This window comes from Crinia signifera, chromosome 4, assembly GCF_055691185.1.
Source record: "Crinia signifera chromosome 4, ASM5569118v1, whole genome shotgun sequence".
Taxonomy (NCBI): domain Eukaryota; kingdom Metazoa; phylum Chordata; class Amphibia; order Anura; family Myobatrachidae; genus Crinia; species Crinia signifera.
In genome coordinates, this window is record NC_139220.1 from 195,091,407 (window position 1) to 195,118,075 (window position 26,669).

The 26,669-nt window shown below is 40.6% G+C and overlaps 1 protein-coding gene across 2 annotated transcripts in view; it reads left to right on the forward strand.

Moving 5' to 3' along the window:
* Nucleotides 1–26,669, forward strand: part of PLXNA4 (plexin A4) — a 602,161-nt gene that overhangs the window by 534,987 nt on the left and 40,505 nt on the right. For both annotated transcript variants that reach the window (XM_083183332.1, XM_083183333.1), the window contains exons 22-26: nucleotides 2,192–2,460; nucleotides 6,315–6,381; nucleotides 11,383–11,529; nucleotides 14,243–14,402; nucleotides 24,352–24,455. In XM_083183332.1, the coding sequence (XP_083039458.1) occupies nucleotides 2,192–2,460; nucleotides 6,315–6,381; nucleotides 11,383–11,529; nucleotides 14,243–14,402; nucleotides 24,352–24,455 (747 nt within the window). The remainder of the gene's footprint in view (nucleotides 1–2,191; nucleotides 2,461–6,314; nucleotides 6,382–11,382; nucleotides 11,530–14,242; nucleotides 14,403–24,351; nucleotides 24,456–26,669) is intronic.

The window sequence follows — 26,669 nt, forward strand, 5'->3', positions numbered from 1 at the left end:
TAAAATGGTCCCTGAGACTCGATTTTACATTGATTTCAATGTAAAAAGCCCCCAAACCCCCCATTTTAATACCAAACCCCCCCTCATGTTTTAAATGCCCCCCCCCATTGTTAACGACACACCACTATTGACGGCAACCCGAAGTGTGGCGAGCGCAGCGAGCCCGCAACCTTTTCATACCCCTACTATCCACGTCGGCGTGGAGCCGACTTTATAAAGTGTGGCGAGCGCAGCGAGCCACCGAGCCCGAAGCGTGGCGAGCGCACGTGGATACCTTCACAGGTATCCGCGTCCCCTCGCGGGCTTCACAGGTATCCGCGTCCCCTCGCCACGCTTCGGGCTCGGGGGCTCGCTGTGCTTGCCACACTTTATAAAATCAACTCCACGCCGACATGGATAGTAGGGGCATGAAAAGGTCAAAGGACGCGTACCGCCGCCCCTCGCGGGCTCGCCACGCTTCGGGTTGGCGTCAATAGTGGGGTGGCGTTAACAATGGGGGGAGGGCATTAAACAAACTTTTTAACCATATTCAATGTGAAATTGGCCCATTTCACATTGTCACCTATGTAAAATCGGGTTGATCGCGTTGATTTTCACTTTAAAAATAATTTAACATTGTTCCCTATGGGAAAATCGCGTTGATCACGTCGGTCGCATCGCGGCCCCTTAGTAGGGGCCGCGATGGACGCGGTCAACGCGATTTTGTCTTTCACCGGCAAATTAGCTGGTGATTGACATAAAATGGGGTCCATCGTGTTGATTGTATGCCTTAAGTGCCTTAAACTTAAGGCATACAATCAACAAGATGGACGCCATGCTAGGAAACAAGTACCATAATTCTCTCTGCACATTTTACATCTGCCCCCCTGCAGTGCACATGGTTTTGTCCATCTACTGTAAGAAGGAATTTGCCAGGAGTAAACCAGAATAAGGCCAAAAGTTCTAAAAGTAAATATATGAATTGAAAAACGAGTTTTTAAATGAAATACATGTTTAAATATATATTTCATAAACATGTGGGACAAATTAAATTTTTATTTTATTTTACATTAAACCCATTACTCACAACAATACTGGATTTACAGTTCTGACTATGCAGTAGCTGGTGTGTGATGTTATCAAATGATCAGCTGACCAGGAAGTTTAGGGCCTTATTCAGACCTGATCGCTATTGTGTGGATATGCAGAGCCCTGCGATCAGATGGTCACCGTCCAGACAGAGAAATAATTCTGCCCTGTGCAACTCCTCCTCCCGAAAGCCGCTATTGGCTGCCTAGCGGCATATATTGGCCAATCAGGAGTTGCTAGGCGGCTAATAGCACTATTCGGGAGGAGGAGCCGCAGGAGTCTCCTCCTGTCAGTTCGTGCTGGTACCTGGTAATACGCTTTTTTATTTTACCAAGACCCGTGGATGCCTACTTTGGAACGAAGAGGACCTAATCCATGCTGAATTCCTATTTAAAAATTTACAAATTTGTATTTAAAAATGCAAATTCGTATCAAAAATACGAATCCATATGCCATCGGGAAATACAAAGAAGTCAAATATGACTGCTTTGTAAATTACACTCCGGAATACGAATTCGTAAAGGAAGTACGACAGCGATGCTAGTCATATTCATTCGTATTAAGCATACGAATACAAATTTTCGTATTTGTAATCTTAGTAAATGTCCCCCTATGTGTTTTGCCTGAAAATAGAAAATGATTCAGGCTGAAAAACAGGTAATAAATGAATAGGGAGATAAAAAAAATACCCCCAAAATCTCTTGGTCTTTTGATCTCTTTCTTTTCCCGTATTACACAAGTGACTGGAGATGCCAGAATTGGAGCTAAATCATCTGAAATTGGTGATCAGTAATAGGAACTTTGCCATGGGCCTCCTAATGAAAGCAATTATATTTCAGTCTTTCTACTTTTGTTGTCAGTTTTCTGACTGATGCTATCAACATATAATTTGTTTTGAAATGTATTTTGTTTTTTGTAGTCTTGACATTGAAGATGCATAGACTAAAATACAAACTATCTTTCATTTCATAAGCAGGTAGAAAGAAAGATTTGTTACATGAATACATTGGTGCTGGAAAAGCAAACACCTACCTGATCATATATAAAGGAACACGTTAAATCTTGGTTTCTCCAACATATGCATACTGTACTGAACATGTCTGTACAATTTATGTTCCTACAGGTCCCTGGCTACAGGCAGGAGCGTGTTGAGAAGGGTCTCAAGTTATTTGCCCAGATGATTAACAACAAGGTGTTCCTGCTTTCCTTTATCCGGACACTTGAGTCCCAGCGCAGCTTCTCTATGCGAGATAGAGGAAATGTAGCTTCTCTTATCATGACTGTTCTGCAGAGCAAGTTAGAGTATGCTACAGATGTCTTAAAACAATTGCTCTCCGACCTCATTGATAAAAACCTGGAAAGCAAGAATCACCCCAAACTATTGCTGAGAAGGTAAGTCTAGCTATATATAAACTAAATAAGGGCCAACTAACTATAACATGTGTGTTGTGCAGAACTAACAGGTTAACTAAAGGATTCTCAGCTCCAGTCCTCAGGCACCACCAATACAGGTACGTCAATGTTTTCTGGATTTCTTTAATCATGCACAGGTGAGATTTGCTGGGTCAGTAATTATTCCACCTGCTTCCAAACACAGAAATCATCATGAAAACCTGACCTGTATGGAAAACTTGAGCGTTGAGGTTGTGTCTTTAAAATCATAATTTAGAACTGTGATAGCTTTGAAATGATAATCTTAATTGTATCCATTCATTTGATGCAATCTCAATAACCTTTACCCTTATTTTTCATGATTCACAAGCAGAATAGATAGGCAGACAATAGGTTGACACCAAATGGTCAACACCTGGCAATGGTTGACACATAGAAAGCTCGACATGAGGTGTTTTGTTTTTTGGGGGGAGTTTTTCATACTTTACCATCCACATGGACTTTAATTGGGAATGGTAAAGTGTGCCAAGTGCAGCTGTAGCATAGATAAGTACTTGGCCCAAAGCAAGCCATGAAAGGGTTACCAGTACTCTATTTTGGAGTAGACATCATGCTATGTACAAATTGCTGCCAAAAAACATGAAAAACTCATGTCAACTTTTTCTTGTGTTGACGATTTCCATGTCAACATTTTGTCTATGCTTACCTAGACAGTTTCTACCATTTAGACCATAATGACATTTTCACAGTGCTACAGTTAAGATAATCAATGATATTGATATAACTGTCCACATATTAAAAGTAATATATACATATATAATTATTATTGTAGTAGCTCTTCCAACACGCCCATGAGGTGGCTGCCTAGTGTTGTTTTGGTTTTTGGTGTGTCACCAGTAGCTCTAAGCTTTTCTTACTGTTCAGTTTTATAATCACTTTTCCATTGCGAGGTGGGTCTAAAGTTTTCATTCTGTTATCATTGTTGCTATTGCAGGGATTTTAGGGACTTGACATTTTTTGTCCTCCCACCTCCATTTCTGTCAGTTATTTTAGTTATTTGATGTATAGTTATTTCAATCAGTTATTTTTGGGTCATTGACTTATGGTCATATCTGTTTTACAGTTCTGTTAAGTTTTCTTCCAAATCCATCCAGTGGAAGGCTCCCTGGGTCAAAGTTATGCCTGGCATATTTAGATGTGAGGTCCAACTGAGACCCTCGCCCCCCTAAATACTGGCCAGGATCCAACTGGAACACCTCCTGTTAGTTTCATCTCAATGTGTACAATGGTGTCCAAATGTATAACTGAACAGACAGGGTGGATTTTATTTTAAGTGTAAACCCTTCCAGTTCATTACAGTTTTAATATAAATCCATCCTGTAAAGTCCCAGAATAGGCTCTCTGTGTCAAAATTCTGCCTAGAGAGGTTTGACTGGGATCCCAAGCCCGTAGTATGTCTTCTGTAATCCATTGGTACCATTTTGTTAAGTTTTCAGTCAAATCCATCCAGTGACAGGTCCAGAACAGGCTCCCCTGGTCAAAGTTCTATCCATTGTACTCCAGGCCATTTTGGTTAAAATTCTGCCTGGCGCATACTGCTGTGAGGTCTGACCGAGACCCTAGCCCCACTAAATCCTGGCCAGGAACCAACTGGAGCATGTTTGCTTCAGCTCAATCAGTACAGGGGTGTCCGAATGCATAACTGGTACAGACAAACACTCAGACCACTGAACCCTTCCAGTATTTTGTTATATAATGAAGGGTATGTGTACCAAGATTGGTCCATATCTATCAAGCCATGTAGGTGCCTATGATGAACAAATACACATACATATTTTGACTTTTATAGATATATATATATAGATATACAGTATAAATAGATAGATAGATAGTTATACATTTTTAATAATCGTGACTATCATATTTCTAGGGATATTTAGAACTAGTTATCTACTGGAATTTGTAACTTCACTTGATAAACATTGTTCATTCTTTTTGTTGCAGTCTTAATACTGTCCCTTCAATTAATTAACAGAAAAGGCTTAAAAATAATTGGAATAGACGTTCTCATAATTGTTACTGGAAATGATACAGGTTGAGCTGTCCTTGGTGCTGAACCTCTTCTATGCTTTCACTAATACAGATTAGAGAAATCCAATACTTGACAAATGTAAACAAGCTATTAGATAATATAGACCTGATCCAAAAGGACGAGTCCAAAAAGTTATATCTAGAAATCTTTAACAAACTGCACATTCATGCATCATGCACATACGCCATGGCAGGGTCTGTGCATGGCCATTTCACTCTGTACATGAAATTAGTTTTTTTTTGTGTCCCCTGGGTTGCTGCATTGCATGCAAGAGAACCCTTTTCAAGAGACTGTAATGGGCATGCAGCTAGACTCTTGTGTTTTTATGAGTTGTGTGTATATTGAAGGGACTGCTGTTTAAGACTAATCTTTTGTACCTGGCACAGGCATATATCCAAATACTAACAATAATGGCTGCAAAAAAAGTGGACAGTTGTGACTTTTTATATGAAGCTTTACGTATTAGCATATTGTAGTAAATCTAACTATGGCGCCTGACTCATAATTAGGTTAGATACATAACTGCTGATAAGACTTTAATAGAAAGAGTGATTATAAAGCTTTTTGCATCTTTACCTTTGTGCAGTATAACATAACTCTGTACATGATTTAACAATACACTTATTACACGCAGGCAGTCTAAACATTGGCATGATCATTTTCATAAATCCACCTGTTATTAACTTGGGGTACTTTTAAAACATAACACTTGAAGGTACTTGAGGTTCAATCTCAAAATACCTGTGCTGGAAGATTTAATGCCAGGGGTTGTATTCTGCATACTGTGCAGGAAAAAATGTAAAAGAATTTGAAAGTCTTCATTTTTAAGATTAACGTAACCACGCATTGTAGTGCTCTGTGCTGTCTGTCCTGTCTATGATTTGCATCTTTTTACCCAGAAGACATTCAACTGACTCAATATATTAATAAAATAAATAAATGGTAAACAGACAGCCATACATCTGTTTAGCAATTGCACTTACAGTTTTACGACACAGAAAAAAAAGCAAAACTTTGAGGACTGGGTTAAAAGTAATGTTGGTTTATCACATCATGCCTTGCTGCAAATTTGTTACGTTGTCAAGTTCTGTTGTCATCATTTATAATGATGCATTTTCAACTCTTATCTCAAGCATAAAATGATTAATAGGCACGCTACATTTATTCATATATCCAAGTTGTCTGCAAACACATAAAATTATAGTCTGCATGCATAACCTTTTTATAAATGGAAGTGTAAAAACATTGTTCCTAAATGTCGTTCAGGTGATTGAATGTAAGCAATGTATTTATAAATGAAAGAATGAATGGATCTTTTTCATTTTCTTCCATTACTCACAAGAGTGTCATTTACACTTGTTAATATGCTGAGTCCTCTCTTCTACTATATGCTGTTTGCCTCATTTTTATTGTTTTCTATGGTATGTACAATATATTGATCATATAGTGATAACAATAAGGTGTTCAATACGTCAGTTCAGTAATGCTTCTGATGGTGGGCAAATTTTGATCAAATTAAAGTTAAACAATGGCTGGGATGTAATAGCTTCTAGTTTGCCAAAAATGTCGATTCTTCAGAAACTTGGCAATGGGATTCAGAGTGCTGATTTTTTTTTGTTTAAAGGCAAAAATTGTGCCCTGCTTTACATTTCACAGATGTCACAAAAAAGCTTCACATTTGCCAAATTGGAGACTATTACGTTCTGCTTGCTGTGCTATTATATTGTTAATTCACTGTACAAATGTTTCTTTGTCATTGTAGAACAGAATCGGTTGCAGAGAAGATGCTGACCAATTGGTTTACATTTCTGTTGTACAAGTTCCTTAAGGTACACACTATATATGATATACTGTAATATATATTAATGCCATTTAAAATCAGTTATTTATCTGTATTGCCAATCTTCCGGATTCTCCAATTCTTGGGGGTTTATTTATGAAGTACTGGGTTTTACATTCCATCACTTCCAATCGTGCTGATTTAATAAATGCTTGAAAAATATATTTAACACTGAAATCCAGAATATTCAAAACATATGATTAGCATAGTGAGCATTTCTTTATTTAAAACAAAATATTAAAGCGTGATTGTTGCTTTAGTAGTTGTGATATAAAGATCACATTTTATGCCAACAAAATGTCACTCTTCCAGGGATTGACAAAATAAAGTAAAATAATATTTACTTAAACGATGTTATTATTCTTGGAATATATTCAGCTTATTCTAATAACACATCAGTATTCATTCATTGTAATTGAGTTTGCACTAAGAGTTGTTTACAATTAAGTTGGTATTTGGTATTTTATTTGACATATTTTTCATTTGTATATGTACTGCCTAGCAGTTACTTTTGATGTAACTACTTTAGAACATGTTGTTTACAATAGAGATCATTATATATACTACAAGTCACATTTGTCTTAAATGTTATGTAGCTTTCACATCACATAAAACATTTTGAAACGTTTTGAAAAACTGTAATTTTATATGGTATTTTAAACGGGTCTAGTGTTCATATTGCAGCAGATTACCATTTAAAAATACCGTTTAAGTACCATTCACATCACCAGTCAAGCCGTTTAACCTCTGAACACGTTTCTACCCACAGCTTATTTCCTGGTTCAGGGAAGGGACACAAGACAAGGGACAGCCTATCACAGTGCTCTAACCTTTATTTTTTACTAAATACCATTTCAGTGCCATTCAGACAGCACAAAAAACGGCTCTGAATTGGCTTTAAAACGGGTAGGACTCTGCTTTTTAAACGTGTTGAAATACCAGTTAACTTTAAATGGTATTTCAACTATGACACTTTCACACTGCAGCCTTAAACGTTTTAAAAGGCAAAAAAACGGCAATATACCGTTTTAAAAGTGTGATGTGAAAGCTACATAATATATGTCTATTGACTGTTAACTATTGACTGTTTTTATATATATATCTATATATAGATACATATATATATATATATATTTATAACAGTCAATTAACAGTCAATAGGCATATATAACATTTAAGACAAATGTGACTTGTAGTATATATAATGATCTCTATTGTAAACAACATGTTCTAAAGTAGTTACATCAAAAGTAACTGCTAGGCAGTACATATACTAATGAAAAATATATTAATTCTAAAGTACAAATTACATCATCCCTCCACCAATTCAGTTAAACCCCAGATACATTTTGCCCAAAATGTGGCCTGGTCGCATCCCTGGTCCATTCAGCTAGCAAATGGGGAATGTCCCATGAAAAGTGTAACAATTGGAAAGTATATAATATGTGTAATATAAGTATTTACAGTATATGACAATAAAAGCTTTTCCATTTGTTTGTATTTGTAAGGGACTGTTGTTTTCAGACCAAGGCTATTAAGAGGAAAACACTGGGGTGATTCTTTAAAGATTGGACAGGGCTGAATTTGGCCCCATTCCGATGGTTGGGGTATGCCCAGCACCACCGGGCCGTTGTTGCGGGGAGGGAGGACCTGGACAGATGGGGGCATAAACAGCTCTGGACCATGGGAATGCCCAGCGTTTTATGGGTGTCCCCATATAGGAATGCAGGCAGGCCGGTTCCTGCTGTGGGCAGATGGCTGACATCACAGGACGTCAGCACCCGCCTCCTCATTGGTGGACACCAAAGGATATAAATGTCAGTTCAGACTGACTTTTATTTCCAAAAGCAGGAGAAAACCTTCATTAGTCAGCGATCATCTAATGATTTCTCCTGCTAGTGGAGGCAAGCAAACACGTGGGGGCGTGGGGAGGTGGTCGTTTGGCAGGGCAGCAATTCAGCACTCGGTGAGCAGTGAACTTCACTGCTTATCCAGCCAACAAGAATTAGGCCCACTACAGTATTTCTCAGTATTTACACCGTGTGCGATTTTATCCATTTACACATTAAAAGCGTTGCTTAGAATTGCCTGCACTCATTGGCAGACTACTTTCAGAAATGAAGCAGAAGAAAAATGCTTACCATATTTCCAGCTGCGGTAATTTTCCTATAGACTCTGCAGCAGGATGATCTCACATTGCTCAGACTCATGGTATAAGCAGTGTCACTTGTTTGTATCCCCTGTATCCTTGCTGAGTTGTTGATAACTTAACAAATTAAATGTAATTTGAAACATGCTAACATTTCTGTCTGTATTTACAACATCCAACAGTGGGAAGCATGCAATAATATGACATAAACACTCTCCAAACTGCTGCGCTTAAGACGGCTGCGCGGGCTCATATTTGTCCCTAGCACCTGCAATGTTAATGTATCTTATTTCTCTGTCTGGCTCTTCATACTATTAGTTGTAAGCGGGAGATCAGCAAAAAGCTCAGGATCTCACATAAGATGGAATATGCTTCCTAAATAGGTTTACTGAGTCCAACTGTGCCTGGGCATTTCTACAGCTTTCACGCTTATGTAAACAGCACACAACATGTAATTATCATGTCCTTTCCGTCAGTACACTGTAATTACCATGTGGTAACTGGGCCACACTTCTACAGAAATCTGGGCAGATTATTCTACTATTAATTTACCCTTCTAAAGGCAGAAGATTTTTCATGTTATAAGGCAGGTGTGTCAGAGGGGGTATGGTCACTAGGTCTACAACAACTAGGTCAACAAGCATTAAGTCAACACCACTAGGTTGACATGCATGAAGGTCGACATGGGGTTAGGTCGACACGGTCATTAGGTCGACATGTAAAAATGTCGACAGTCAAAAGGTTGACATGGAGGTTTTAATATTTTTTGAACCGCCGTGCCGACAGGCGGTATTTTATGCCCTACCATCCACTAGGGCATGATGGCATGGGTACCCGAAGCAAGGAGAGCGCAGCGAGACATGTACGGGAACGCAGTGCACTTTTTTTTAGTTTATATGTCGACTGTGTCGACATTCGAGTCAAATAAGGGGAAACACCCATGTCGACCTTATGACTGTCGACCTTCCCCATGTCAGCTTAATGACCCTGTTGACCTAATGATCCTGTCTACATAACCCCATGTCAACCTTCATGCATGTCAACCTGGTGGTGTCGACCTAATGTTTGTCAATCTAGTTGCTGTCTATCCAATGATCCATACACGTCAGAGGGCCCACAATGAGTTTTGAAGCTGCTTTATACGAGATGTGTGTTTCTTTGTAATGTCTGTAAAGATAAATCGCATGAAATACAGATTGAGTATCCCTTATCCAAATATGAATTATCCAAAATATTCTGAAAACCATACAAAAAGTATAAAAAAAAATATTTATTTTCTAAACGTCTACTGGGGACAACTGTAACAGCACTACTGAGGACATGATATGTAACTGGCACTACTGGGGACATCTGTAACAGCACTACTGAGGACATTATATGTAACTGGCACTACTGGGGACATGATATGTAACTGGCACTACTGGGGACATCTGTAAAAGCACTACTGGGGACATAATATGTAACTGGCACTACTGAGGACATGATATGTAACTGGCACTACTGAGGACATGATATGTAACTGGCACTACTGGGGACATGATATGTAACTGGCACTACTGGGGACATCTGTAAAAGCACTACTGGGGACATAATATGTAACTGGCACTACTGGGGACATCTGTAACAGCACTACTGAGGACATGATATGTAACTGGCACTACTGGGGACATCTGTAGCAGCACTACTGAGGACATGATATGTAACTGGCACTACTGGGGACATCTGTAACAGCACTACTGAGGACATGTAACTGGTACAAAATTTGTGAAAGAACATGATTGCTTGGCATTTAAATTCAGTATCTGAGATAGTACACAAACTTTGTTTCATGTTTTGAAACCTTGTTTTATGCACAAATAAAATATATTTGTGTGTATTTCATGTCTTTGATGCATTTGTACAATGTAAATGCAAGATATCTCCTGATACATAATTGAAACATAAAAATATTCTGAAATACAGAATAATCCGTTATTCAAAATTCTTCTGGTCCCAAGCATTTTGGATAAGGGATACTCAACCTGTACAACTTATGGTATACAATTGTACCATTAGATATATCTGATGGGTTGGATTAGGAGGCTAGAGGGACTGGAAACGTCAGTCAAACTTCCTAAGATATATCGCATGAACAAATAGCACTCCATTTACCATCCAATTTCAAGCGATTTCAGTAAATCAGTGGTGCAGTATGAGCGATCTAGGGTCTCATATCCAACACTCACAGGTCTGCACTTCAGATCGGATGGAAAACACATACAATTTTCCACTTTACAAACGATATATTGGCCTGAAAGGTCATAGTCAAGTGAAATCATGCAAAATCGTTGTAGTGAATGGGGGCCTTAAGACTGGCTCACAGCTGTACTATTTCCAGACCCTCTAATTATACATTGTTAGTTTTTTTAGACAGACAGTTTTCTTGTGGAGTAGGTAAATGGATGAGCGTGGGTGTTTGTTTGTTATAATCAAAATTAGCAATTGGGTTAACAGATCTAGAAAGGGGGGGGGGGGGGTCAATTAGCCACAGTAAAAAAAGCACAGGGGATAATTGAATTGCCAGATAATGACAATTGAATAAAAAATTGTGGGCTGGCTGCAGAATGTGCAGATCCTGGTGATGCCTCTGGTTACTAGTAAATGTATAGGCCCTCCATTGGTTTAGCCCTCAAAATGCCTACCTCTATTGTGTTTACAGTATGTGATGGATACATTTACCCTCTGGGACACCTTAGTTATATTACCTTTGCTTGTTTTATGTGGTGTGCTGCTTGTTGTTAGTACATAATATCAGGCACAGGTAATCATTTCACTTGTAAAACAATGTCTGTTGTTTGTTAGGAGTGTGCAGGAGAGCCCCTCTTCTCCCTATTCTGTGCCATAAAGCAGCAAATGGAAAAAGGCCCCATTGATTCGATTACAGGAGAAGCACGCTATTCACTGAGTGAAGACAAGCTAATCAGGCAACAGATTGACTATAAGACACTGGTAAGTTACATAACTTTACTCTGTTACTCTATGGTTCTTTGTGCAGGTTAAAGTCAGTACATTAAAACTATTTACAATAAAATAGTTATTTAAAATATCTCACAATTATTCAAGTTTACTTAATAAAATCTATAACAATAACAAGATCAAGTTGCATGTACTGTATAAACGTATAATCATGACACTATTCTGTATTGTTGGGCCCCTGCCAGTTGCTGTCCTCATTACAGTCACACAAATGGACTGACCACTTCCTCCCACAAGCCAGGCAAAGCTCCTACCACCATCCGGGGCACTGCGGACACACACGGACCCTAACCGGCCACAATAACAGTGGAGGCGATGTGTCTGAGATCCAAGCAGGAAAAAACACGGTAGGGGGTGCCTGTACCCGGCATCTCCCTACCGCGTCTGTTCTTGCTTGGATCCCCGACACGCCGCCTCCATCGTTAGTGTGACCGGCGAGGGTCTGTGTGTGTCTGCAGTGCCCCGGACGGTGGTAGGAGCTTTGCCTGGCTTATTAATATTGAACCTTGTGGTAACCAAGGTTGTGGGTTGGGGGGGGGGCTTCTGAAGGCTGGCGGGGGCTGGCAAATCCACCCCAAGGCTTCGGGCTGAGCCTTGATGTGAGCACATGCACCTATTTCACAGAAGCAGCCTGATTGTTTTTTCGAAAAATAATATCCTAGAGGACCAATTTTCCTAATTATTAGAGGACCAGCAGAGGTCATTATTTGATGGTAGTTTGAATTATATCCCAATGTTGGATTATAGGAGAGCCCTTGTTTAGCGAAATAGGGATGTCCTCTATCCCATATAAAAGGGTGTGCACCAAAAATAAGCGCTCCACCTAACATAGGAGGAAACATTTATTCCACCAGAGGGCCAATATATATATTATTCTATGTGCAACTGAGAAAGAACCATCAATTGACCTATTAAAGATTGGTTTAAAACATGTATACCCCTGATGAAGTCTCATAACGAGACGAAACGCGTTGGGTCTATGTTCCATCCCTAATCTTGTGAAAGTTTCACCTCTGATAAAGAACTGGATATGGAAAAAGTGTTTTAAATATTATCTTTTAATAAATGTTTTATGTTTAAAAAACCTATTGTGTATGAATTATATAGCTGAGGGAGACAGGAATCATCATTGAAACACCATAGGGCGCCTGGCAATACTATTGGGAGTATATATATATATATATATATATATATATATATATATATATATATATATATATATATATATATACTGTGTACTAAAATAAGGCTGTGAACTACAAGTTTGTCTCTTACAAACTTTTTTAAATAAATTGTATAGATAAGTTTTGTGAGGTGAATTTAGGTGATCTAGTCTGTTACCTGCCATGCTTTAGAATTGCAGAAAACATTTCAAACGATTTTTGTCATATTCCAGAGTTTTTTGTACTGTGTGCCACACAGAGTACATTACAGATCTCAGTGACTAATTGAAATCCCACTAGGCTCTTTAAATGAATAGGTCAAATTACAGAGAGCTGGCTGTGACTGAATTGATGAATAGGATGTGCTGCTGTAGATGATAGATACCCACCTACAATGGAAATGAATGAACGAGAAAACACATGAAGCCTGAGGGAAGAAAAACCAGAGCTATCAGCCCAGAAAACAGACTATCTTTTAAATATTAACATGTCATTTACAACTGTTACCTAAATAAATCAGAAAGTAGTTGGAATGGATGAGATCTATGAAGCGTGGTCTCGTCTCTAATATCTTTCTTATAAGCCTGTAGAGCATTAAAGAGATGTGAAATTAATATTGTGCAAGATAAAGATGTAGAGCACATTTTACTTTGAACACATGGGCATTTGCAGGGCAGTAATGAGGGGTGTATGACTAGGGCTATTTCCTAGGATGCAAGGCTGAGAGATTAGGATGCAAGGCTAAGGGATGTCTGCTCCAGTGGACCATTTTACAGACTACATCATATCACCCATCTTCCTGCACTTGGTCTGTGAGGTCATGATGCACCAAGCGCTAGCTGCATGGGGGTGCCAGGACTATTCACTAATTTCTTTGCTCAAGAGGATTTGGAAACCCATAGACTTTAGTGTACATTGTAGATTTGTGGGAATGGGTATACTGTAGATTGAGAATTCATTAGAGCTCTGATCAAAATTCACATTCAAATGGAACTGTTACAGTATGTTTAGCGTAGTATGGTTAGTGTAGTGGTATGGTTGGAGGTCATGAGTTCAATTCTTGACCAATGCATTATCTGTGTAGCATTTGTATGTTACACCAATGTTTACATGGGTTTTCTTCTGGTATCCTATAGCATTTGTATGTTACACCAATGTTTACATGGGTTTTCTTCTTGTATCCTATAGCATTTTGTATGTTACACCAATGGTTATATGGGTTTTCTTCTTGTATCCTATAGCATTTGTATGTTACACCAATGGTTATATGGGTTTTCTTCTGGTATCCTATCACACACACACACACGAAATACAATTAGGTTATCTGACTAACACCAATAACGGAAAAATGATAACCTTAGTATTTATTTGTGTCTATGTGATAGACTGTAAGCTCTGTTGGGGCAGAGAGTAATGTGAATGACTGACATATTCTCTGTTAAGTACTGCATAAGATATTTGCGCTCTATATATTACTACTAATATTAAGTTACATTTCTTTTTTGGTATTTTTTTATATTTAGGTTCTAAATTGTGTTAACCCAGATAATGTTAACAGTCCCATGATTCCAGTGAAAATCCTCAACTGTGACACAATCACTCAAGTAAAAGAGAAGATCCTGGATGCCATCTTTAAGAACCTGCCTTGCTCACATCGACCAAAAGCAGCAGATATGGATTTAGGTGAGTAAACCTGTTTATCACTCTACATGTGAACAACTGCAGTGAGTGGCAGTTGTCTTGACATTATGGAGGTAATTCTGTTTGGCTGGGTGTGCGAATGCCTGCCCCCTGCCACACTGCACTGCGAATGGATGTTTTGCATAAAAATCCATTAGTGGGCTTGCATGCAGGCCCGAAATCATTCGATGGTCGCTGACCATCGAATGATTTCTGTAGTGCTCGTAAATCTAAGTCAGTCTCTGCTGATTTAGATCTGCGACATACTGCTGTTGTCTGTGACGGGACCTTTATTCTGATCTCTTACAGACTTTGTGGTGCTGAGTTTTCTTTTACCTTGACTGCATTTGATTTCTTCATAAGCATGAGCAATGTGGTAAAGAGGAGTATCTTAAGCTATTCCCATTTTGAATTCCATTTATCTCTCTGGCTGTGCCTCAGAAAGAATCAAATTCAAGCAGAAAACTTGTATAGCATATTGCAAATAACACACTATCTGAAGTAGTGAAAGACATATATATTTGTTCTGACATTTTGAAAAACTGATTCCTGGGGATGTGTCACATCAGGAAAATGCGTTTAAATAAATGAAAAAAAAAAATACAGAGCCTATTTTTCTCAGTAGGACTTAACCACTCTACGTATTAACACAGTGTAAGGCAGCCATCTTGGACTTGCTCAGTTAATGTTGTGTGTTCTGTACTGAAATTGTGTCCCCCATCTCATTTGAGCTTATTGTCTAATTATTGTCTAGGATCTATTTGTCAGAATTAACCCACTAGCTTTGATTACTAGAGAGGTCAGTGGCCACATCTTGCATATTTATGGTTAGTTTAATATTTGCAATCTCAATTCATAATTGTTTTTCACTACACTAGGGCCCTTAGTACACTCCATAATACATACCTGATGCTCCGAGGCCCAGGCAAGTGTTGCCAACAATCATGACCAAGTATTATTATTATTATTATTAACAGTTTCTTATATAGTGCACACATATTCCGCAGCACTTTACAGAGAATAGTTGAAAAGTCACATCAGTCCCTGCCCCAGTGGAGCTTACAATCTATATTCCCTATCAGATGTACACGCACACACAGAGGGACGTGCAGTGAGGTAAATGGCTGAGGAGTCCCTGGCAAGTACCAGAGCCAGATTTGCTCACAATTTATGAGCAATGGGGTGCATGTCGGCATTATTCCCAAGTGCAGCAGTACATATTGCTGCAGATTCGCTGAGTTTTGATAAGAGATGTGCAGAAAAGGTAGCCAGGTGAGGCACTGCCTCACCTGCCATATACTTTTTACTCCAGAGTTTTGACTATAAAAATTATTAGAATAAATACAAATAAGATATTTTAAATATATTCTTTGTATTTTTGACATACTTTATAAACTCAAAACTCTGGCGTATACTTTAGTATGACAGGAAAGGCTGTGCCTCACCTGCATCACCCCACCGCACGCCACTGACACAGACAAACTAGGGTTTATTTCATTGGAACACAATTAACCTACTAGTATATTATTGGATTTTTGCATTAACTTATTATTTCTCTAATTTTGCTACACATATCTATATAATCATATTTATGATCGTAGTGAAAGCTTCATGGGCAAAACTACCAAATAGCACTTGCCAGCATTATCTATATCAGTTTACTATAATAAGTGTCATATTATCCAAAAGCTGACTAGCCCACAGGGACCTGTGTGTGTGTGTGTAGGGCTACAATGGTTAGAGGCCTTGAACAATAGCAAAGCACACTAATTTCATTACTAAGGATGGGAGTTTTAATGTAGATGGGATGTTGCTATGGGCAACCAATCAGATTCTATCTATTATCTTCTAGAATAGTGGTGGGCAACAAGTGGCCCTCCAGATGTTGATGAACTACACATCCCAGCATGCCTTGCCTTAGTTTTGGTATCTGGCCATGCTGAAACTGATGCAAGGCATTCTGGGATCTGTAGTTCATCAACAGCTGGAGGGCCGCTTGTGTCCCACCCCTGTTCTCTCCTTTCTCTTGCTTAAATAAGTAAGGAACTGGTTTTAGTCAGAAAACGTCTGCAGATAAGAAGGAGGATGATATACTGTGTAATTATTAAGGATTATGCACTGCATTATTTAGCATTCTGTGAAAAAAAGGTTTATTTTAGGTGTACACGTGAAAAGGGTATCTTCTTATTCTTCTTTCCATCCCAAAATATACGAACAGTGTTTAGCTTTATTGGGCTGTGTAAGTTGATGGTGCTATGTACCTATGTTTTAGGCCAGGCATTCCCAACCACAGTCCTCAAGGCACACCAATAGTGCAGGTTGTAGTGATATCCAGGCTTCAGTACAGATGGTTTAATCAGAATCCCTCAGATACTAATTGAGTCACCTCTGCTCAAGCCGGAATATCTACAAAACCTGCACTGTTGGTGTGCCTTGAGGACCATGGTTGGGAATGCCTGTTTTAGCCTTTACATCTATGCAGGTGCACTTAGGTGGAGAACAGGGCCGGCGCTACCCACTCAGCAGCTCCTTCAAAGCAGGGAGGCGCCATGCTGAAAAGGCGCTGTCTCCCTCCCTGCTCTGCTAAAGCTGCCTCAGCCCTCACTGTCTCTGCCTCCTACACGCCGCCCGCAGCACCTGTCTGACAGCGGGCGGCAGTATGGAGAGGCTGAGCATCTCACTGCACCGCGCACACACTGTCCTCCTCCTGTGACCTGCCCCCTCTTCCTCACGGACACTTGCGCTGAGGCATGTAGCGCTGTCTGTGAATGCCTGGATGACATGTCATGTCCGGATCCCCCCCTACCCATTGCTCCCTGCGCATGTCAGCTGTAAATCACATGACGAACAGGCAGCAGCGCCGCCTCTCCTTCCTTCCCTCCTCTCAGTGCGCTGTGCCAGTGCCGCTGTCAGTCCTCAACACTCCGCCCCCTCTATCTCCTCCCCTCTTCTTCCATCTCCTCCTTCTCTCCCCTCCTTTCCCCCTCAGTCATGAGTGCTGCACATACTTATTATACTGCTTTCGGATCGCATCGCACACACATTGCATGCATGCCGTGCGATGCGATCTAGCCCATAACGTATGTGATTCTCGCAGCGTGTATGGGCACCTTTAGTGCCTGCAACATTTTGCGGACACAGCACTGAGATGGTGTATGCATACATGTACATGCACCCGACATCCTCCATAGGATCGCATGTTGCATACACTCCCACAATCGGGCTGCAGCTTGTTGCAATGGCAATGTGAAAGGGCGCAAAATGTATGGTTTGCAGGAGGGTGCCGGACACCCTAGCATCAGCACTGGTGGAGAAGCAATCTCTTTCTCATCTGTCCACCTCTCTCAGCAGCTTGTTGTTTGCAGAGGCGGTACTCTTTACCTAGTACGGCGCCCGTCGCGGGCATCGCGGGTACATTTATGTATGGCCGCGACGCGACCGACGCGATGCCCGCGATTTCCCATTGAAACCAATGTAAAACATGAAAATCGTGTCGGTCGCGTCGCGGCCGGCCATAAACGTACCCGCGATGCCCGCGACGCGATGCTCCCGATTTCCCATAGGAAGCAATGTTAAAAGCCGCGATGGACCCGATTTTAGTGTTAAATGCCTCAATCCACCCGATTTGGCCATAGGAATCAATGTTAAATGGGCCACAGAGCCCAATAACCCTTAAATGTCCCCCCAAATTTTTAACGCCACCCCACGATCCACGCCAACCCGAAGCGTGGCGAGCGCAGCGAGCCCGCGAGGGGCGGCGGTACGCGTCCTCCGACCTTTTCATGCCCTACTATCCACGTCGGCGTGGTGTGAGAATATAATAGTGTGGCGAGCGCAGCGAGCCACCGAGCCCGAAGCGTGGCGAGCGCAGCGAGCCCCGCGAGGGGACGCGGATACCTTCACAGTTATACGCGTCCCCTCGCGGGCTTCACAGGTGTCCGTGGCGACCCGGACACCTGTGAAGCCCGCGAGGGGACGCGTCTACCTGTGAAGGTATCCGCGTCCCCTCGCGGGGCTCGCTGCGCTCGCCACGCTTCGGGCTCGGTGGCTCGCTGCGCTCGCCACACTATTCTATTCTCACACCACGCCGACGTGGATAGTAGGGCATGAAAAGGTCGGAGGACGCGTACCGCCGCCCCTCGCGGGCTCGCTACGCTCGCCACGCTTCGGGTTGGCGTGGATCGTGGGGTGACGTCAAAAATTGGGGGGGACATTTAAGGGTTAATTGGGCCTAATTCAGGGTTAATATGGCCAAATCGGGTCAATTGAGCCATTTAACAGTGAAATCGCGGTCAATCAGCCTTTTTAACATTGTTCCCTATGGGAAAATCGCGCTGATCGCGGTCATCGCGGGCATCGCGACCATCCAATTTTACCCGCGATGACCGCGATCACCGCGATTTTTACCCGCGATGACCACGATTTTGATCGTTGGCGCCCTTCTAGGTAAAGAGTACCGCAGAGGCTTAGCAGTAATAAATCCATGAAATGATTCGGCCATCTTGGAAAAGGGCACTCCAGTCTATAGAATTGCAATTGCTCTGTGACAATCACAAGATTCACTTTCTTTTTTAAATTCAATAATATTTATTACAATTTTTTGCACAAACAATAACAAACACCCCATTCATATAAAGAAGTAGCTGTAGCATTAATGACACTGCATATATGACAGATACATATATATCAGAAGCACACAGTCTAATATGAATAAGAAGGGTTAATGTGTCCCTCTCATATACAAAAGAGTAGCACCATATGTTATTTAAAGCACACCCATACCCGAAGGTGCCATTCAGGGGTAGACCAATATAGGCAATACAGAATATGTAATAACACAGGGCCTTATTTTGGTTCATTCTTTCTGTCAAAATCCTTCTTAGATGGACAAAACCATGTGCACTGCAGGGGGCAGATGTAACATGTGCAGAGAGAATTAGATTTGGGTGAGTAATTTTGTTTCTGTGCAGGGAAAATACTGACTGCTTTATTTTTACACTGCAATATAGATCTCACTTTGAAGTAAAACCCCACCCAAATCTAATTCTCTCTGCACATGTTACATCTGCCCCACCTGCAGTGCACATGGTTTTGCCCATCTAAGAAGGATTTTGTCAGAAAGAATGAACCAAAATAAGGCCCACAGTTCTTATGTACGGAAATTAACATCTTCCTCCCATACAATAGGTAACATTAATTTGTATTCTAAGGCTAGTCGCAGTATCTAAACAAACCTAAAATGAAAAATAAATTAGCTACCAGGAAGAAAAAGTAAAGTAAACCCCAAAGCAAACCTACCACATAACCCCCCACCCTGTATAACCTGTCCCCAATGTAGGCATACAGTACTTGGATCCCTTAATACAATTTACCCCTAAAATAAGAGACAAAGTACTAATGGCTTAAGGCTGGGCCGTAACCCCTTCTTCCCAAACCCACCCCCCATAAGTAAAGGGGGCAAAAGACTAATGACCTCAGCTGGGTGGACCCCAACTCTCCCGCAACAGACAAATACATAGAGCCCTCAGTGCAACATAGTAAGTATCAAACTGGATTATGAAATAACATAAATAACGGGTTATAATAGAATGGGAACAAAGCAGTTGTTGTTTAGCAGAAAGAAGCTTGATATCGAAAATCCTATTCTTACACTTCCTCTCCAAGTAATAGGATCACTTGGCACATGGCTGATGTAGCTATTAATCTAAGATCCCTTAGCAGAATACAAAGAATATAGTACAAACGAGAAAAACTATACATAGTAAACTACAAAGCAGGGTATAAGAGGCATTTTGAGGCTATAATATGATTTGGATCACTAATCCGGCCAAAACTCAGGTTCCTGAAATGCCAGAAATGAACAAAAGGTTGCCCAGTTCATTTGGAGATAACCAGGAGAGCATCCAGGGTATATAATCCAATACTGCAAGTAGCACGTAGCCAGCTCCAGAGGCCATTGAAGGACATATGGATGAGCCATAGCAGAAGTTCAGTGGTCAGAGATGGAAGAATAAGGAGCCATATATTTGGATGAGGTTCCAGTAAAGAAGTCGGCCAAGATGTGAGCAAATAGAGGAGCCGCAGGCATTGCAGAGGCATCAGTTATAGATACAGTCCCCTCAGTCTCCTGGACATGCTGCTCAGATGTAAAGGAAAGAATATGCCATTGGGGGTCGTCGACAGTATTAGTAAATGGCCCATCTGGAGAGGCACCAGCCGAATAATCATTTTAATGCACAGCATCCACAGGCCTGGCAACAATTATGTTGAGAAGTCTCTGTGTTGAGGCATAGATAGCCTGAAGCAACTTAGTGACATCCATGGCTTCAGGAAAATGTGCTGAGTAGTATAAAAAGCAAGCCAGTCACTGTAAGGAGGCACAGGGGAAAATGGTAGTGGCTAGCACAGCGCCAAACACTCACCATACAGCTGAAAGGATACCAGTACAGGATCTTTGCCCAGGCAAAGTCATTGTAGCCAGGAGTCCTCTGTATTTAAGCAGGACCAGGGTGTATCGCAGGAGTATCAGTAGAGTGGAAGGGAAGCCAGGAAAGATGCTCCTATTCAGGCCTCTTCACCCAAAATGGCGGCGCAGCAGTCTCTCAATAGCAGGAGTGAGCCGTTCAGAGGGCAACATAGACAACCAAGGCACTCACCTCATCACCCGCTGACACTCCCCAGGCTCTCGGTGGTGCCTCTGCGTCCAGCCCAGAACAGGACAGTAGCCACGATCGTGGAACGGCGGCACAGCGACACCCACAAAATGGCGCCGGCAGGTCAGCAGACGGCCAGGAACAGACCCCCGCGATGCAGTGTCGGATACAGAGAGGCCCCTACAGGATAGGAGCGGGAGAGCTGGCACACTTGTCCTACACCGAGCTAGTCCAGGCCACGCCCCTCCACAAGATTCACTTTACATGATCATATTAGTATAACAACAATTCTATGATCAAATTATAATATTAATAAGTGAGGTTCTGTAGATGGCTGACAATAAAACATGTGATGTCCATTGTATTTTCTCTAAGTAAGTGGCAATAGGCAAGCTTGTTATTGTCAGTGTCCTTGGTTTTTATTCAGGATATTTGCTGAATTGGAGCTTTCTGCAATACTTGAGGTAAAGAAATTCAACAATTCATGTATGCAGTGAAAGATACACTATCTTCTGAATGAAATATAAAGAGTTCACAGCTGCTGTCTTCTGAGTTTGCATTCACCGGCACTTCTGATTGGAAAGAGAGATAAAGATAATGGGATTTTTACTTACCTCTCTCTCCGCAAGGTAGAGCTGAAACAGATTGGATTGGAGAGTGTCTGTCTTTAGTGTTCTCGCTTAAAGGAGCTCACTGATCTGATGACAATGTATGGGACAAACTTTCCTGTTCTTATACTTGGTGAATATGAATACCTGCTGGAGGTCACCTTTAGCTGAGTTTTTCTTAGCAGTTTATTGGATCATTCATTAGGAAGAAAGACATTATAAAAAAATAGGTGTCTTTTTAAGCGTTCCACTACAATAATATCTTTTGAAATCAAGTCTCAAATACTTTGTAACCTTGAAAGTTAAGCTAAGAGAATCTTTAGCCATTTTCAATAAATTTCTATTGGAACATCCAATGAATGTAAGTAATTAGCGTGGACAGTTTTAGTTTGTCAATGTATTACTACAGTGTCAAGACAGCCTTATTTACAGTGTAACATGTTTAGTACAGATAATATAAAAATGTATCCACTCTACCATACATTTCTTTTAGTGACCTGCTGGATAATGTAAAATATGTAGAAATATAGATATAGAAATTAATACAGACAACATCCTTAGCCATTGCTGCTTTCTGATTCTGTAAAATGAAATTCTAGTGCATTTTAAAAATGAAATAAAATGTACTTTTAGTGCCGCTTATTGTGCTAGGTACGGAACCAAGGCGGTTATTAGACATAATTACACGGCGACGAATTCGCAGCATGGGTGATAATTGAATGACTGCGCGTACGGCTTATAGTATACATGCACAAGGCCATCCTTCATCAAAATCCAGTCCCCAACAGCCTGTTTCAATCCCAGCTGCTGAGTAATTCCTGGGCTATACACACACACACACACACACACACACACACACACACTAGAAAAATGATGGTGTGTCATGTGTATGTAGCGTGTCTGGCTGAGCAGTGATTACCTGATCACAAGGCTCAGCAAAGTAGCAGTCCAGCGATCAGATCTGAATAACCCCCAAGGGCGGATATAAAGGCAGGGTCATATTGGTATTGTCATGGCCATGTACTGTATAACAGAACAAAGGACTTCTTCACTGTAATTCGTTTTAGATCTTCCAACAATGCTAAAATATATAACAGATATACAAAGTAAAAAAGATGAAAATAAACAGCGCTAGAAAAAGGTCAGTTTTCATTTAATACAATAATTACAGCATAAAATGAATCACTAGCCTGTAATGAAAACAACCCTAAAATATAATGATCTTCATAATCATAAACTTCTGCAATATATCAGAGGCCTAATGATGAGAGTCATAGTGGATAGGTAATTCTGCTATCTCAATGAACAATCACACACTGTTAAGGTGCCCATACACGTTACAATTATTGTATACAATATTGAATCTCGGTTTTGCGATGAGATGAGATCTAGCACAGATGTGCTGCACATACTTTTTGTACTAGATCTCATTTCATCGCAAAACCGAGATGCGATGAGATGCAATATTGTATACAATAATTGCAACGTGTATGGGCACCTTTAGTGTTTGATGATCACAGCCAGCAGGTTAGTAATGGTTAGTGTCTCCATATAGCAAACTAATAGCCACATCCAAATAACGTTCACCAGTGTAAAGCCAGAAAATCTGTTTGAAATACAGTTTGTTTGTCAGACTGTTGATAGGTACAGTAAGCACAGTATCATGGTAAATTACATTCAAGCAGTAACTGAAGCAGGATTGTGTCAGCAGTTCGTAGTTACTGTGGTTTGTCAAATTCTCAGTATAGAGTTCACTGTGGTAGACTGATATGGTTCCTCCACAGATTCTGATGTGATCCCAAGCCTCCAGACTCCTCTCCCCCCACTCAATGATACTGCATGGTCGTGTAATGGGTGTCTGTCTGTAAATATGGGAGCCGGCATGTAAAAAGTCAATGAGCCAAAGACAACAATTCTAAACTGACGCGTTTCCCTGCCTCCATGTATTGGCGGCTTTCTCAAGAACCTCTCGGATTGCTGATAGCCCAAGCTGTCCAAACATATTTGGATGAAAGCTTAAATTCACCAGCCTCCATGTGTATCTTTGCAGTTATTATAGGATAAGAGCAGGACGATGACAAGTACCAAAACAAGCATACGGATAGGGATTGGCCAGCCAAAAGATGTATTTATTTTTGTTCTTTACATGCAATGCAATATAACTTATTGCTGTCTAATTCAGCATTAGGCCCTCTGTGTGTAGCCTCTGCGCTCAATATCCTCCTAACAATATGGGGGGGAATTTACTAAGATGGGAGTTCTAGTTCAGATGGAATGTTGCTATGGGCAACCTATCAAATACTTGGGCAGATGTATTAAGCCTTAACAAGAGATAAATGCAAGGGTGATAAAGAGAGATAAACGTCCAGCCTATCACATCCTAACTGCCATGTTACAGGCTGTGTTTGAAAAAAGTCAGTAAGGAGCTGATTGGCTGGACGTTTATCTCTCTTTATCACCCTTGCATTTATCTCTTGTTTAGGCTTAATACATCTGGCCCACTATCTGTTATCTTCTAGAAGGTGCAATAAATAAGAAGTCCATTTTGATTGGTTTACATAGCAACATGTGAAACAGAACTCCCATCAATTTCCCCCTATGTATTTATTAAGTACTTATGATTAATGCATACATGACTACTAACCTTTCAACAGTCAAAGACAATTTTTAGATATCATTTATGCTTTACAGAATGGAGACAAGCAAGTGGAGCACGAATGATACTGCAAGATGAAGATATTACAACAAAAATAGAAAATGACTGGAAGAGACTCAATGTAATTGCACATTACCAGGTAGGTGAGACAAACTGCTCATTTGCAAGCTTGTACAATGTTTCACTTCACGGGTATTAAAGAAAATGTTAACACTTCTGAACAAATACTTTTTACTCCATGTCTGTTTACATTATGCGTATTCATATGAAATGCTAAATTCTACAGCTAATGATCGGTTATTTATCGTTACAGTATTTCTGTCCTTTTTTAAAATTCTGAAATATATTACACATTTGTGCTAATGCAGCTTTATTGGATGGTAGGTTTATCAAACATAATTCATATCTCATTTATTTCCTAGCATTTTTTTCCCTTTAAAAACTATTTTCATATTAATGAGACTGGATGCACAGTATATGAAAGTAGATGTACAGAGAAGCATATTCTTGTGAACTTTACACTAATATAAGCAAAAAAAATTCTGATATGAAGGAAACTTACAGTATTCGCCTAACATGCTGTATTGCTTGAAGCATGGTAATAATCTATAAAATTATGTTACTAGAAGTTATTTAGCATTTTGCAGAAAGATAATTAAGTAAACTGCGACTCTCCAGCTATTTTCAACCAATAAATACATGCATACTGTACCATGTTAGCTTTTTATTTCTGAGCATTCTAGGACTAGTTGTTATGCTACAGCTTGAGAAAAATGTCTGCCGCTGACAAATACAGTAATACAAAAAGGAATCTTAAGAGAGGCATCTTTTTTCACAGCCACTTTATGATGCCATGGACGGTTCTAGGGGTCGCACACAGGGAAAGAGGGGCCTGCCCATAATAGCTTATTGTACATAGTAAGAGGAGAGATGAACATTTTGAGGGTGATAAGGGGAGAAGAGTATTTCCTGGGATGAGATTCAAAACGAATGCTCAATGTCAGCAGTTCTTCTCTCCATTAACAGTCTGTTGGATCAGCCTCAGTCACTGCCATCCTCCATCAACTGAAAATGTGATAATGATAATAATTCCTTTGCTATATTCTGTATCAGCAGCAATTATTTGGTATAGTACATATGTACTGTAATGCAGTTATAATAGAGAGCTATTTATTGCTATTTTAGAAGCTGCCAAGTTGGTATCAGGATCCAATAGAGTGCAATGCACCTCTGCTCTTTGGCATGCTGCCCCTTAGGCAAATTCAGACCCGTTTGGATGGGCTATGAATTTGCAGTCCATCCGATAACCAAACAACAATGCATGCACATGTTCGCTGTGCTCATGCGCAGGCCATCAGCCCGAAGGCTGCGAGCAAAGGCTAGCCTTCACTCACTGGTCACAGGTGATTGATACCCTATGGGCATTTGGGGGTCCTGCCACCAGCATTTCTGGATATTTCCCAGAAAATGCAGGCATTTCCCAGCCGTCAGGAGGGAGAGCCGCTGACTTCATCAGTGGCCTCCTCCCCTCGGCCTTTGCAGCACCAAGAGAGTCCTGGCTCATGGCTGCGCACACGTTCTCAGCCAGGGATGGGGAAGTCTGAGGGGGAACTGTGCTGGATGGGAAATTAAAAAATTCACATAAGCCCCATCCCCAGTGGAGCTCATAGCCCTACCACATGTACACCCACACACATTCATTCTAGGGTTCATTTTTGTTGTGAGCCAATGAACCTACCAGTATATTTTGGGAGGAAACTGGAGTACCCGGAGTTAACCCACACAAGTAAGGGGAGAATATACAAACTCCACACAGTTAGTGCCATGGTGGGAATCGAACACATGACCTCCGTGCTGTGAGGCAGTAATGCTAACCATCACACGGTCCATGCTGCCCTTTTTGTTTGTCTTTTAAATTGCTAATAGCACAGTCTCCTGTGCAATACCCATTTCACTCTGCTATCATCTTGTATCGAACATAGAAATATTTAATGGACTTCAGGAGTCAAAGTAAAAGCTGACTCCTGCTGTGTGCCAACCTCTGGTGCCAGGCATAATTCAGAAGCATAGTTCAGTAAGATTAAATGTATTACTGCTTTCAATCGATTGGATTATCATTTAAGCAGTAATAACACCAAAATTACATGCTTTCGCAGCCTATTATTTAGACATTTCCTCTATTACATTGCGCTATGGCGGAGACGTTTCTGTTTGATTATTCATATTTCCTATGTGCTGTTGCAGAGAAAATGTAAAAATACTGTTGCTTGGTGATAACTTAATTTGCTTTTCAAAAATAATAACGGTTAAAATGTTTTTAAGAACGTTGGCAAAATAATAATCGGTTACTTAT